Raw genomic sequence first — 16,250 nt, 5'->3', positions numbered from 1 at the left:
TCTAATAAACAAAGCCACTGACCGACTGGTAAAAAAGTAGGCTTGATATCACATTTCCTAAAGTGCAAATTCTTAAGGTGGCTCCCTACAGTATCAACAACATCTACCCCTATAGAAGGATGAAGAACTAAAAATGATTTTTTTGTTTCACCTTTGGGTTTAAGCTCCTGGCATTTGCACTAAAGATTAGCAAGACACCAAGGGTTTTGTTTTCGTTTATACAAGTGCATCGCAGACTGTTGCCATGGCAACAACGAATCGTAAATATAACCATTTTTTGCTATTTTACACCTATTTGCTTCCCTTTCTGAAGTTACCTTCTTTAAACTACATCTCGAAACTCGGCAGTCTTGTGAAAACGATTTTGGACAATACTTTAATTTGCAAAAGTGAAAAGTTAATCTTGTGGATTCTTAAAAATTTTACAATTTCCTATTTTTGATTAAAAAAGAGAAATCCTGAGATAAAATTTTGTTTCAAAATGATATTGTAAAGTAGGCTTTTATATCATGAAGTATACAAACTTTCACAAAATTTCACCAAAGGAAACATGAGAAAAGTGAGCATGGTTTTTCTTCGTTTGCTTCTTTGTGACGCCATAGAATTTCGAGATGACCATGTGCGCATGCGTATCAATGGCCCACTGCCGTCAGTGGCGTGTTCTAACAACAAGGTAAATTGTTTTGAGCTCTTATGTCCTACCTAAAAGCTATTTTTGGAAATATTATGACATATGTTTAGAGATGGAAATTTAAGCGAAGGAAATCTTACCCTATGGACAGCTAGCACATTGGATATGAGCAACGACGGCTGCTAAAATTCGGTCAGTGCGAGTAACTCATGGTGATCTTGATGTTGCACATGATGGTGGTCTCGACAAAATTGCGATGACTCCTTCTTGCCTGTAATGGCTGTACACGTTCTTCAAATCTTCATATGCCAAACCACTCCCGGCAATTTCTTCTGCTATGCTTTTCGTTATGGCGCCATCGTTTCTTTCTGGATTGTATGGCTTACCACGGAAGGATTGCAATATTTTGTGGCGACCATCAAGATAACCAAGTCCTCGAATGCATGATTTGTGTCGGCGAGTGACGAGTTTTCTACGATGGTCTTATTTGACATTTCCAATTTTGAAGAAAAGAGAATATTTCTTCAGGCAAGAACATCTTCCAAGGCATCGTGTGCCTCGAAGGTTTGATTAAACAGGGTCTTGTAGAGAGAGGGCTGATTAGTCTTCGGAAATGTGCCATTAGCATTCCATAAAGCAGTAAGTTGACTTTTAAAGAGGTCTTTGAACAGAGAAAGAGAATCAGCAAACTAGACATTCATAGATTGCAGCTTTGAAGGGAATTCCTTTCCAACATTTCTTAAAAGAACTGGAGTGTCGAACGTGGAGGCATTGTGTCCAATGAGAACCATAGGGACTTGTTTGTTGGTGGTGTTCTTGGCTATGTTTATGGACTGTGAGAGATAGCCCTTAAATTGAGCAATCGCAGTATCAAAAGGTATAGCTCTTACAACTTTCTCATCCTTGTACAGTTTACGCTCTCCGTTGAACTTTACTATTTTTAGTTTATTGACTTTTGAAGCATGCAAATTGATGTCCTGTGTGGGCATAATGTAGACTGAGAACTTGTGTGAAGCAGATTTGTTAGTTACTGATAGTTGCCAGATTTCGGCAGATTTACCAGTTGCATTTGTTTCGGTGTCAAAAATCAAGAAGTTGTAGAATATGTTATCGTCGTAGTTAACTTGTTTTGCTACAGGCCTAAGGGTAATCTTGGGCGCAAAGTTCTCAATGTCTTTAAACTGGTTTGGTAGCATTGCCATTACACATGCTTGACAATAGGTAGTAGTAGAGGACATGATAGATGTCAAGTCAAAGTTTAGGCCAATACCTGTTTCATAAACTTTGCCCTCTTGAGCTTCTTTCCTGGCTGTCTGTGAACACTTTTGGGAATTAAGTTGAGATCTTCTGTGTTTAAAATCCACAGTTGATTTTCTGATTTTATCATGAAGAACTTTGGTTGTCATTCTGTCATTATACTCTGTGCAGTATTTTCCAGGCTTGATATTGAGTGCTTCAAGGGTTTGGCTAACATATCCATATCTTAAGTTAGTTTGTGCAACTTTGCACGCTACACGAAAGTCATTGTTTTTGCTATCTGCATAGAACTTGATTTTTGGATATTTCGAACCAACTACACTGTTTAGAGCTTCGTTCCTTTGTGAATTTGTCACGGGGGCTAATTTGTCAGCCACTGCATCAGTAATCACCGAATATGTTTTCAAGGGCAGATCTCAATTTGTCTCCAAACAAGTCTTTCCCATATGGAAGGTCATGATGTTTATATGAAGCTGGATCTTGCTTGAATTTACACCACTTATTGTCACAGTTTTTATGGTCACCAAATGCATGGGGAACAATGCAGTAAATGGTTGCCTTGATTGCTCTTGCATTTCCTTTGTTCTGTGCAACACCATAGGAGAAACATTTTACCAGGTAATTTATTACCTTTTGCAACAAGATGGAGCTATCAGGAAATTTTGCATTCTGGCTTAAATTATATAATCGTGTAGTTAAGGATTTCTTCATATGTATTATATCACTACACTCCATACCTCCATAGGAGACTTTCTGTCGAATGTGAGCCTCAGTTGTGGAGTGGTCATCTCCAGTATAAAAGGCATACTTCACTTTCTTTGGGGGGGCATTGTTAAACATCTCCAAAGCTGAGGCATGCTCCATTGCCGTTGATGAAGCATTGTGATTTTTGTGACAATCATGGACTTTAATTTTTTTGTTGCTATTTTCCCCGTGGTCACAGAATCTGCAAGTCTTGGTTCATGTAATGTAATCCAAAACTTCACCAGTTGTAAGGTTCATTACTGCTGCATGACCAGTATGTTAATTATGGCCTTTGTCCCTCTTCTGCCAGCCCATGTCAAATGAGCAAGGAACTGAAACCAAATTATCCTTATCTAGGTGGAAGCCATCATTAAGGATTTGTGCCTTCTCATTGCTTAGTGCCTCTTGACAGCTTGCTGTGGCTACAGTTTCAATGATTTTACCTACTTCCCTTTCTCTCCGTTTAAATGTGGAAGAATTGATAGTTGGAATGTTACTAGTTGACAGTACATTGTCGATGTTCATTTGCCCTATCCCAGCAGGCAGACAACCCAAAGTAACTCTGGTGTTTATATCAAAAGGTGAAGGTCCACGCTTGCCACTTTTTTGTTCCCCAGAAGTTTAAATCTCATTGGTTTTGCCACAAAATGAGCAGGGTATCAAGAATGTACCGGCTAGGCCATGTTGAATCTCATTCTTCACATTGCAAAATGACAGTGGACCTAAGTGTGTTAATAAAAAAACTTAACTTGGAACTATAGTACTTTTGTGGTGGGATAATAAGAGATACATTACACCATGGCTAAATTTGGTTTGTGCAAAGCTTAGTTTCTCCACTTAAATAATTCTGAAAAAATAATGTAATCAAAAGCTTTGAACAATACTGTATTGTATACCAACTTTTAGACAGGAAAAAAACTATGAAATGGGTTTCCTGTAATTTAAAATTAAATAAATCTCTGTAGGGGCTTCTGAAGATGTTTAGATGTTTATGCTTGTAAACAATGTTGCCTTATTTCTGTTTTGTCTTCTTTTTTGGGGGGGGGATGGTATTTGCGTTCATTGTTAAGAGGGCGATTAGATTCGGAAATTCAAAAAGAAGTGAATTAAAAAAGTTGAGGAAAGAAAATGCTTTTCCTATATAAATTGTGCTTGTTATCATCTAGATCTTCTAATGTTACCTGAATGGCAAAAGTGACACTGTTTGATATTTTGATGGAAGACGTCTAGATCAATAAGGCGGGTTCCATGTGGAACAGACTCTTCTTGTAACATGGCAGCCTATGAAGAAGTTCATCACATGCGATTTAGATTTACTGACTTCCGAACTCGATTTATACTTTTTGCATGAACAAGAGCAATGCTTGAAGAATTGTACTTTACCTTTGCACCTCTTGTCTGACATTTGGAAGGTGGCTTGTTTTCATCTGTGGCGCTTTCAAGGACAAGTTTCCTTTTAGCACTCCAAGATTTTGACGCCTCTCTCATGGGGCCAATGTTCTTTTGTTGTTTCATTTTTTTAAAGCACTCATTCGTGCACTGTCAGCTTGTTGGACAACCTGCTGTTCGAACTGGGGAGTTACATCCTGGCTTATTCCAGATTTAGCGGGATTTCATTTGAGTTTGAGTTTGCTCCACAAACACCACCAAAGACTGCAAATACATGAGGTAACAAACTGTGCTGTTTCGCCCCATCCAAGTAATTTGCGTGACTATTGGACAAATCAATTGAAGCTACAGCAAACCTCTTATGTTTCTCTTTTGTATTAAGTACAGAAGGGCAGTGTCTTCTGTTTACTCGATAAATGTTTTGAAACTGGAAGAGACTCACGTAACTGCTCTGAAATTTTTTTTTACAAATTTGGACACCATGTTTGTTGACATTTTATTGCGTGATCTCGCGCACGACTTTTGCATAGATTTTTTAGAGCTCAGGCCATTGCGATTTCGAAACCAGTTCATGCGTGGTCAAAAAACTATAAGGAGCCACCTTAAGTTGTTTTCTTATCTGCTGTACATGTTGGATTAAGCTTATCATAACTGTCAAGATTCCACCGAGGGCTGGTAACTCCAAGGGTGTTTAATTCACAAAAAAAACTTAAGCACACCTTGTGTGCTTATGTTTGAAGTATAATTACCAAACCTAATTTTTGTATGTTTGTCTTTCTTACCTGCTCCTTTTTTCTTTCATCTACTTTCCTAACAGCCTCAGATGAACATGCATCATTTGCATCTGTGTATAGATACACAGCTGGAAATTTTTGTCAAGAGCACACAGGTCCCAGATGTTGTGTTGCAAGTGCAATCACTGCCCTTTTTCAGATAATTTCCACTTTTTCAAGCTATATTCTAACAAAAAAGAAGATGGTGTTCACTATGTTTTCTACATGTAGGAAAACAATGCCCTTTTGAGTTCTAGAAAAACTGCTGAATGCACTCTTGTTCTGCTTGTGCTTCCACTAGCAATTTTTCTAAACCTCAAATGTGCATTATTTTCTTAGAGAATATGGAAAACCATCTTCTATTAATTTTGTCAATTAAAGTCAAGGTTATAGTAATACTTCTAACCTCTCTTTTAGCCTTTGCAACAAAGCATTCATCAGTCTTTTCAAATGCTTCTTTCAAAGCCAATGTTGGGTCAGTATCGATGTTTTTGTTTCTTGCCAGATGACAATGAAGGTGGGTGGCAGCATAACTGGAAGCATCAACTCCACTATGGCCATCATAAACAGCAAAGAAGGCCTGATTCGTGTACTCCTTAAAATGGAAAAAATTGAAGTTATAAATCCAGATCTACTAAGATCCAGTAGTTCGATTGACATTTTTAAACGGCATTTAAAAACAGATCTTTTTAAACAAGCTTTTTAACTCTTTTAATTTTTAGATGATTTTTTAAAATTTTTTTTTCCCCTTCCCTTTTTTAGCTTTTTAAATATTTTTTTATTTAAGGTAAAGCACCATGGACAAATAGTGGATTGGCGCTATATAAATATTTTATTATTATTATTATTATTATTATTAAATCATATTCTGAAGTACTTAGTCACTGCAAAGTGATTTTACGCTGTGAAATTTGTTGTTCATGGTTTATGTCCACGAATCTATTTTACAGTTAAGCTGTATTGTTGCAGATACCATAGGAACCACAGCAAGTGTCCATATTTTTATGGTGTCACTACGCGGCAAGTTAATGAAGAGTAAATGTATGAGTTATTCAGGACCAAAATCACAATCTTCAAACTAAGTATAATAATTCATGACACAAAATGGAAGTAATTAACTGGCTTGTTGAATGTAATAACCTGTCTGACTTGCTTGTAATCTTCCTAGTTTTGATCATTTTCATGTTTGTGTACTTGCTTGCTCTTTCCTGGATTACATGCTGGGTATCTTCAAAAGTCCTTGAATCAATGTCTTCAATCCGTAAAAGGTTGATCTCAACTCCTTGAACATTAAACTGCATCTGCTACATCTTGCTGAACTCCAAAAAAATCATTTTGAAGAGAAGCGCGTAGAATTAAAAACATGTAGAATAAAAAAAACCCCAACAATTTGGCTTCTCCTCTTCAGTTTTGAAACAGGCCCAACTCTAGTCGAATTTGTTAAGCCAGCAAGTACATTTTACTTTTCATTTGGGTGGCTGAAAAATAGTTTCAGTTGAGTGAAAACGTCTTTGTTTGAATGGAAAACCATTGCCTGTCAAAATCCAGGAACACTGAAAGTTTTTTTGGTGACTTTCTAAACAATTTCTTTTTAATTGTATTAAAAACACTTTTTATTTTGCACAGTGGCGCCTAAGTAAGCTCATGCTTCTACCAGAAAACTTGTATGTTTTGCCCAAGATCAACACAGGGATTTAGTTGCTGGCAAGGGCTTCATTTTGTGGTAGAAATATACGGCTTCTTTTTGCGTACAGCTTCTACAGCAGTAATACAATCATGTCAAGTTTGTTTTTGTACAGTGAAACTGGTAAATGCTTGCAAAAAAACTGCTAAAATTTTAAGAACCAAACACAGCGTTTTTGAGTTGTACAGGGCTATTGTTAGTTGTAGAAAGAAATTTGATTGGGGCAGATTTTGATCACCTGCTAGGTAACCATGTCTGAACGATGAACAGGTATCACAAAATCAACAAAACAACAATATAATTTATAACTTTTGTCGAGCTTCATCTAAACACTTTTATTTCACACGTCCCCAAAATTTACTCGTTTCAAAATTCGTTTTCAAAAATTTAGTTGGCGGACGGCTTGCCTGGGTTCTTGCCCATGGGGCAAATGAGGAGATAAAGTTATTTGCACGAATGGAAAATGCACTTGCCCCAGACGAGCAGACAGTGGTTTTTTCAAGCCCTGTGGAGGCGTTCAAGAATTACTTGGTGTCTGATATAGAAAATCTGAACAGCATATAGCCCTAGGAGATGTGTGTTAACAACAAAACAATATTAATTTTACATTGTACAGTACTCAGAACCACACATGTAGATTTATTTCCATCTACCAATATCTAAAAAAATATATTATTTGAAGGATAATAAAATAAAAGAGCCTCAGGCTTGTCCATAACTTGTTCCTGAAAACTAATACTTATATAATATCCATGACTAAAATGGATCAAACAAATGTTCAGTCTACTGACTGAATGTGTCATCCAATATCAAAATAATGGCACAACTTTATCACATGTCCAGCATTACTATCTAGAGAAGAGAGTTACCTGTGGAAATCCAAACATATTGTTATACTGAGGAAAGATAACATGTTTATCCTCCATTTTCCTCCTTGTGTTTTTAATGGCATGAACATATGATTCATACAGCATCTTTGATCTATAAAAGCATGGAGGTTCTCTGTCCCACTGCTTGCAAACCTCTATAACTTTGTTTATAACATCTTTGGCAATTTTGGGGGCATCAAGCACTGGTAAAAGGAGAAAATACTGTTGAATAGTTGAATCAATAGCATATATTTATCATTTTACCCATGCTGTGACTAGTGTTGGGAATCAGTTGAGATTTTGTATTCAATAGTAAGCCTGTAACAGAGCACCTGTACTTTCCCATTGATAATAGTGTTCAATGCTACATGAGTTTTCTGGGAATTTTTCCTGCATCAAGCAAAATCAACTTTTGAGTTTGTTTAAATTTTCAATCAATGTTCAATAATTATAATTATAATTGATGATCGGCACACCACTAATTAAGTACCTTAATTTTATCACTACCAGTATTTGTTTGCTATTAAAATTATTTCTTAGAACTGTAATTTCAGTATAAATTTATATCTTTTTCTCTCAGTCTTTTACGGTCATTTTAGAAAAGACAGAGCTACATATAATACTACAGCCATACATGCACATGACACATACTATCTATAGCCCTGAACATTCCTAGACCAAAAACATCTAAAAAAGATATAAGCATATCTGAGTACTCAACAACTTACAAGTATCCTCTGATTCATCAGTTCTGTAGGTAGAAAGATCTCTTTCAGTGATTTGCTTCACAGCAGCATGAGTGAGAAGCGCTGTGATAATTTCTGGAGCTTCACTAAAAGATTTAATTAAGAAAAAAGAAACTCATACAGTCATTTAAATATGTTCCTATTACAGCATGGCATTGTCCCTGCATTCTGCATGACTCAGGCTGAGGGACTCTATCACTTTTGTTCAATTAAGAGGTAATCATTTGTGTAGGTCCCTATCAAGTGGTTCTCAGTTGATTCAACCATTTGTGATTACTATTTTTGAGTGTATGTTATGGGCGGGTTGATGGATGAGTGAGTGAGTGAGTACGCGAGTGGGTGACTGAGTGAAGTATGTATGTATGGCACACCAATCAGATTGGGCTACTATAAACAACCAATCAAATTGTCACTTGTAAAAGTGAATCATGTTTGTGAAGATTTCATCCTGATTTTAGAATGGCCATCTTTGTTTTTCTATAAACAGAAACAGGTATAAGTTTTGGCCTTATTCCGACATTTCTGATGCTGTGTTTACTGTGGTTAAGCCCAGGACTTAGTAGAGGGGTTTCAAAAGATTTCAAAATTTGATAATCAGCTGAGGAATCATAGTCTTTGGTATACACAAACATGTCATCAAGGCTTTGCCTTGATGACCTTTGTGAATGCAAGTCTCAATTAAGAAGCGCCGTTTACAGAGTAATACTGTCTTCTTGTTAAAACGTTTCTTGGAATCAATACTGAGATATTCATCTCTGTCAAACCCAACAAATTATCAACAGCTAGTTATGAATGGGAACACTGCTGGAGTTTTGAAATTTGTTTTAGCTACAGGTAAATGTAACAAGATATTAAATGGTAACTTGACACTTTTGTTTTTCATGCACAAGTAGTTTCAATTAAAACTGACGAATCAGTGACTCTTGTTCACATGGTCGGAATAAACAAACAAGAAGCCAATCTAGCAGCATGTCTCTTCAGAGGCATTTTAATATCTTACATTAATGGTAATTGAAGGTTTTCGTGCAAAAAGGGTGTATGTGACATTTTGGGCTGATTTTTATTTTTTGCAGGATCGAGCTAATTTTGGCAGACTGACTTGTTTTGACATGAAAAGCATCATTGCATAATTGTTTTTGTTGATTTGTGCTTCGTTTTCGAGAAATAACGTATGCAAAAAAACTTAGTTTTCCAAGCAGCATCTATTGGAGTGAATCCTTCCAAGGTGGATTTTGACACAGTGCCAACTTAAACGGTTACTTTTAGCAGCTTTGACAGCACGGTATTTTTTAAATAGATGTTTTGATTTTTGAAAGAAGTAGAGAAATAGACCGGAAAAAAAATTGACAGACGTCGTATCGAACCAGTGTCACGACAAAACAAACTTGCATCCAGCCAGTTCAGTGCCTTATTCACTTGCGCTAACGAAGCAACAGTATGAGAAACGCGTAATTAGATGAATAATAAAACTAGTCAGTCTGCCAAAAATTAGCTCAATCCTGCAAAAAATAAAAATCAGCCCAAAATGTCACATACACCCTTTTTGCACGAAAGCCTTCAATTCTTAAAAACCGAAAGTTAGCAGAGATTTTCTTAAAGGTTAGTTTTATGGAAACTCTTTAATTTTATGTTTGAAACTTTCATTTTACATATTTTTCTTGTAATTATTCGATGTTCCGGAATGTTCTGGAATGTTCCTTGTTCTGAGTTTTATCGACACCCGGCTTGATATCACATATCCTAAGGTGAAATAAATGCTAATTTTTTTTCGCTGTACATCGTAACCTAACAAACTTGTTCAATTAATCTTATCATAACTGTTAAGAAGAGTCCACCGAGGCTGCTACATCCAGGGGCTTTTAATTCACAAAAAATAACTCTTGCACGCCTTGCATGCCTATGTTAATTCTTGTGTGTTGTATAGTTATTTCTATGGTGCTAATTATTGGGAGTGTCAACAAAGAATTGCATTATACATAATATTACGTAAATTGTGTCATTGAACTGCAATTAATGAATAGTGTCATTATCTCTCTACATTCCAGTAAATCTCTCTTGATTCCACTTAAAAAGAAGGAGTATTAAAGCGCCACTTAATGATCCTCTTTCAAGGCCTGGTCTGAGCTGCCACTAACGATACTACATTTAGGAAATAACACACTGGCTGTGGGTAAAATTTGGGTGGCAGGGAAGGACGACTTGGGAGTAGGGGCCTAGGAAGGGGCCCCTCCTGGGGGAGTACAGATCAGGTGTTGCCGGGGGTAGTCACCCTGGAATAAAAGTTCCAGACCTGCCTCCAGGGGTGAGGCCCACATCCCACAGTCCCGGGAGACTGAGGGAACCAGGAGGGGGAGCCCCTCCTAGGGGTGTACAGATCAGGTGGTACCGGGGGTAGCCACCTTGGAATAGGTAATTTCTCCGGACCTGTCTCCAGTGGGAACACGTTTTTCTATTACATTGAAGACCACATGCAAAAATTCAGCTAATTTGGTGCAAGAAAAAAGAAAAGCAACCAAAATCGTCACTTATCCCCTTTTATGACTAGCTTCTTCAGATGTAGATAACAGTGGCCTTACTTAGGAAATGAAAGGTTTGTTGTGATATCTAAAGGGGGTGATTGTTTTCAACTGGGAATCCCTGATGGACCTTGAGATCAGGAATTGGTGGCATGTTACTCATGTTACTGGGATTTACCTATGAGCGTGACAAGAGGTTCATAGTGTTACATGTCTCTGAAATAAAGTGTTACAATGCAGAATGTGTGTACCTGTCTTTGTCTCTAAGGTCTCATTAACATCAGTTTATGGATACCATAAACTTAAACTAACCCCAAACAAGAAGATCTGTTCAATCTTATAACTGTGCTCCTAATATTTAACTGTTTTCTTAGCACTACATTTGCAACACATTGCACATTCCAAAGCAATCCTTAATGATTCATTGATTACTGTAGACACCACATCACTTGATCAACACAAACTGTATTATTGCACCATCAGTCGTAGCCATTGTGGAATCTCTGATGACGTAATGTTCTTGATCTGGAACTTTCTTCGGGATATGTATGGGCATGAAGATACAAACACTATTAACAACAGCTTTCTTTCTTTAAAGTCACAATTAAGTTGAATTGTTTTTTCCCTTAAGTAAAGGGCTAGCAAAGAAGTCACATGAGTCACATAATTCAAGAATTGCCTTATCCACAGCTATCATTAGTACAGTGGTTATTTCCCTACCAATGACGTAATCCTTGCATGTTCTGACATGTTCTTTTCTTGGCTTGCAAACATTTAATTTTCCTTCTGATCTATGAACTTGCTGTGATGAAACAGCCAAAGAATTTACTTCATTTGCCCAAAACCTCAAGAAATACTCTCTAAATTGAAAATAAATTAATGACTGTCGCTTTTGGCAAAATCAACTTGCAAAGTAAACACGATCTTATTTGTCACCTAGTGAAATTGAAAGCTGCAACGTCAGCGCATTCCATGGCTGACGTAATACTTTTTTTAGCGTATTTATTATTCCCTTTGAATCAAACACTTTGATAAAACCAAAAGAAAATATAGTTTACCCGCAACAAAGAAAACAATACCCGTAAAATTGTCCTTGTATTAATGTTTTAACAGCTGCTGGCGGAAAAACATCACACGTTGCGTGACTTAAAATTTGGCCCAGAGGGAGCTTGGGGCTGGTCACTGACAAAACTCAAAAAAAAAAAAAAAAAACCAAGGGTAGAACATGAACCGCACTCGGCCCATGGCTGTGCGGTTAAAAACATTTTTCCTTAAATAAAATCTACTAGTTTCCTCAACTACTTCAGCAAAAAATAACCTTGATTGACAAAATCCCTGCATTTCTACAGGCGTTTGAACTTGTAACTTGTAATTTCTATGTTCACGACTGTGCAAAGTGGAATCTGGGTCGGGCTACTAGTGACGTCGTGAACATGGAAAAGGCTAATTTTACAAACTTTGAAAATCCATTGGAAATTAATGAAAATAGCCACAACAATAATTTTCTTGCAGTGATGATCAGGAAAAGGAGATTTATATTTAGTGAAAAACAATTTTTGAAGTGGCACTTTAAAAAAATTCTCAAACTTCATCTAGTTGGTGATCATGTTAGACTGCAAAACAGTTGTATTTTTTGCGAACGCGAGCAACGGTCAATACTGGATTGAAAGGTCTGGAACAAGTGTAAAAACGGCGAGGACGAATGGGGAGAGGCACTAAAAAATACGACTGTCTGCCATGCATGTGTTAAATTCGTTCAAAATTACCTGTTCTTCCAGCAATGGGAAATTCCCACTGGTTTAATTCTGACACAACCTGTCATCAAATGTCACTCACACCTCATCAAAAAGATATAGACACTGTTTCAGTTTCACAGTAAAGACAGTAATTCTCGCAGGAAAATGGATGACGTTGACTTGGATGCGCTTCTGAGCGATTTAGCAGCGGTCCACTCATAAAAATTATCATTTTACTTTCAGTATGAACGGCTAGCTCACTAAATACATTGACAACATTCCTTGAAATTTATAACTGAAGATGGGCAGGTCGGGTTTCTCAACGGCCATTCACATGCATGAATGACCCTGTGAGCAAGCAAATATACACACAAATTATTTCTGCATGTATTTGTCTTCTAAACCTTATAATTTTGTAAGGTCATAAGTTACAAGTTTTATAGGACTTTATAGGATTAAGTATTGTTCAGTCTTTAACACCAAGAAAAACAGGAAAAATATGTGCAGAAATTATTTGTTTGTGTGTAGATTAGCATGCTCTCAGGGTCATGCATGCGAATGGCCGTTGAAAACCCCGACAAATGTCTTCATTTATAGATTTCAAGAAATATTTAATGCCAAGGTATTTAGTGAGCTAGCCGTATATACCGAAAGTAAAATGATAATTTTTACGAGTGGACCGCTGCAAGGTTTCACTTTTTCAGGTAAATTTTGCACACAGTTGCCAACGAGACGTCCACCAAAACTTAGGTTTTGTCTAGACCCGTTTGCGCTGAAGGTCGCGTGTGACTGAAAGATTCACCACTGGAAGACAGGGGTGGAGCTGTCAAGCAATTTCTGTCACCTCAGTGACATTATACGATCCCCACTTAGAACAAATTCATTGTATGAAAAGCCGACAGTCGTTTTCTTACCTCAAACACCCTACGGGCATGTGAGGCTCACGCGCTTCACATGTGTATCAATCAGCTAAACTCAAGAAAGACGGGACAACTGAAGTCCGGCAAGAAAACACAAGCACAGGCTTTATTTCAAGTGAAGTCCACATGGAACTGACGCCATCTAACATACGGGAACTAAATGACGTAACGATGTAACGATATGTCACGCAACATGTCACATCTCCCCCAATATAGAAAAAGCAAGTAAAAATGAAATATGAAATAAAATAAAATAAGAAAATAATGAGCCATGCAAATCTAGCATAATAAATGTTCATTGGCAAGTGTTCAATGTCTATAACCCCTTCAAAGTCCAATGATCATGGGCCTGGCCTTGTAGCCACACAGCAAGTTCTATTAAGTCTCTTTAGTATTCAAATGTCAATGTTCAATAATAGTGAACCATAACAAGTGTTCAACAAACTAATCAAACATGCGATGCTAAAGTTAGGTTCAGTGTTCAGTACTCAAGGTTCAGTAACTGAGGCCAAGAAGCATGACAGTCAAGTATTGTAATCTGCGAGATAGGATGGTCTTTTTACAATCCGTCCTGAGCGGGTCCTTGTTATCACACCACAGTCCGACTCAGCTATCTCTCGGTTGAGTTCAACAAGGGAAGTACCGGTATCCAGGGTGCTGCTTGACTCTCCTTGACAAGTTGAGTCACTGGTTGTGTCAGGAGTGTTTGAGACTTGTGGTGGTAAATTAGTAGTAACCTCAGGAGGCAGATCATTGACTCTCTTCAGATGAACTCTATTTCGTCTGTAAGACGTCCCATCTCCTGTCTCCACTTCATATGACCTCTCATCGAGCCTTTCCACGACAACTCCCTTCTTCCACTCCTTCTTTCCCAGTACAAACGGCTTCATTCGCACAGTGTCACCCTCGCTCAGAGGGGGTAGATCTCAGGCGTTGGTGTTGTAATACCGGGCTTGCCTTTGCTGGACTTCCTTCAATTTCTCTCTCTCGTGAGCCGAGTTGAGTGTCCTTGGCTCCAACAGGGTGCTAGTTGTAGGCAGTAGAGTTCTTGTTCTTCTATTCATGAGCCTCTGGACTGGACTGCTTCCAATGCCTTGTGATGGGGTGTTGCGTTCAGCAAGGAGCCCCAAGTAGAAATCGTCTCCAGCTTTGGCAGTCTTGCGAAGCAGTCGTTTGGCAGATTTGACAGCTGCCTCTACCTTGCCATTGGCTTTGCTGTTGTAGGGGGATGTAACACTATGCTCAATGTCCCAGGTCTTTGTCATTCTCTTGAATTCTGCAGCTGTAAATTGAGCGCCATTGTCACTTACGAGCTGACATGGACTGCCATGTCTGGCAAAATGAGCCTTGAGTTTCTTCACCACAGTCTCAGCATCTACACGGTGCAGCTTGTCCAGTTCCCAATAGCCACTATAGTAATCCACTGTCACCAGGTAGTCTGTCTGGTTCAGGGAGAATAGATCAACAGCTACTTTCTCCCACGGCCTCTGTGGCACTTCATGGGACATGAGGGTCTCTTTGCCATGCGAGATTTCAAACAGCCTACAGGGCTCGCAGGTTGAAATCCAGTGTGTGAGTTCAGAGTTCATGCCAGGCCAATACACACTTTCCCGTGCCCTCCTGAGACAGCCTTCAACACCAGCATGGGATGCATGTATGTCTCTCTTTACTTCGGCCCTAAGTCCCTGGGGTACAACAAGGCGCTCACCTTTGAAAACGAGCCCATCATAAATGCTAAGCTCATCTCTCATGCTGTAGTAGGGGACCAGTTGGGAAGGAACGTTGGGCTTGTCCTCAGGCCAGCCTTTCAGTATGGTGCTCTTCAGGGCTTGTAAGGTGTCGTCTTGTTCAGTCTCCACTCGAAACTTCTGTAACTTCCCTTGTCCAATGGGCAGGAATTGGACGGCATTGACAACTTCAAATTCATTACAGGTTTCTTGGCCATCAGTTGGTAGGTATGATCGGCTCATCATGTCTGCCAAGTGCTGTGTGTGACCCGGAGAATACTGCACTTCTATGTCATAGGCCAGACTTCTGAGCAACATGCCTTGTAGACGTTTCGGTGCCCTGTCAAGCGGTTTTTTGGTGATGGCTTCAAGTGGCTTGTGGTCCGATCTGACAACTACCCGGCGACCAAAGGCAAAGTGGTGCCACTTCTCCAGTGCAAAGACAATAGCAAGCATCTCCTTTTCTATGGTGGCATAACGGGTCTCAGGATCTGTAAGTGCTCTGCTAGCGTATGCCAGTGGTCAACCTTCTTGCATAAGTGCGGCACCAATTCCCAGGCTGCTGGCATCACACTGTATAACAAGCTCTTTGTCAGGACTGTAGTAGGCAAGGATTGGAGCCTGGGTGACTAGTTGTTTCACTTCATTGAAAGCTTTGTCTTCAGCATCGCCCCGGTACCATTCGACTCCCTTTTGTGTAAGTCTTCTGAGTGGTTCCATTACTTGGGAAAGCTTTGGAAGGAATTTTGCAAGATAATTAACAGTTCCGTTAAGTCTTTCAATGTCCTCCTTGGTCTTTGGTGTTTGCAGCTTTAGGATAGCTTCTACCTTACTTGGATCTGGTTTCAGACCCTCTGTAGTGAGTTGGTGCCCCATGAAATCCAGTTGTTTCACTCTCAGGGTCACTTTCTCCTTGTTGAGGCGGATGGATTTCTCTTCGCAGCGCTGGAAGAGTGATGTGAGGTTTCTGTCATGGTCCTGCGTGGCATCCTCAATGGTGTCTCCAACACCATAGATCAATATGTCATCAGCTATACAGGCAACACCCACCAGTCCTTCCAGGGCTTGATGGAGTCGTTTTTGGAAGATCTCAGAGCTAACAGAGAGTCCAAAGGGAAGACGTCTCCACCTGTACCTCCCGAATGGGGTAGAGAAAGTGGTAAGCAGACTGGACTCTTCTTCCAAGGTACAGTGCCAATAACCATGACTCAGATCAACTTTGCTGAAAACTTTCGCCTTCGCAAGGTCAGGGAGGATG

General features: G+C 38.9%; 2 protein-coding genes and 1 pseudogene across 2 annotated transcripts in view; all 3 read right to left on the bottom strand.

Moving 5' to 3' along the window:
* LOC110056983 (protein phosphatase 1F-like) overlaps positions 1-16,250 on the bottom strand; it is a 37,131-nt gene that overhangs the window by 16,633 nt on the left and 4,248 nt on the right. The window contains exons 2-4 of the mRNA XM_089279655.1: positions 8,076-8,179; positions 7,348-7,550; positions 5,201-5,389 (exon numbers count right to left, since the gene is read on the bottom strand). Of these exons, the coding sequence (XP_089135781.1) occupies positions 5,201-5,389; positions 7,348-7,550; positions 8,076-8,179 (496 nt within the window). The remainder of the gene's footprint in view (positions 1-5,200; positions 5,390-7,347; positions 7,551-8,075; positions 8,180-16,250) is intronic.
* Positions 958-2,618, bottom strand: LOC110043853 (uncharacterized; annotated as a pseudogene).
* Positions 2,795-4,974, bottom strand: LOC110056952 (uncharacterized). The gene is made up of 3 exons (XM_020763515.2): positions 4,016-4,974; positions 3,814-3,913; positions 2,795-3,354 (listed from the first exon to the last, which is right to left on the bottom strand). The coding sequence occupies exons 1-3, from the start codon at positions 4,145-4,147 to the stop codon at positions 3,254-3,256; spliced, it is 333 nt and encodes a 110-aa protein (XP_020619174.1). The 5' UTR covers positions 4,148-4,974; the 3' UTR covers positions 2,795-3,253.

This window comes from Orbicella faveolata, unplaced genomic scaffold (assembly GCF_042242905.1).
Source record: "Orbicella faveolata isolate gen_17 unplaced genomic scaffold, um_ofav_v1 contig_47, whole genome shotgun sequence".
Classification (NCBI taxonomy): domain Eukaryota; kingdom Metazoa; phylum Cnidaria; class Anthozoa; order Scleractinia; family Merulinidae; genus Orbicella; species Orbicella faveolata.
This window is presented reverse-complemented; position numbering and strand designations above follow the sequence as displayed.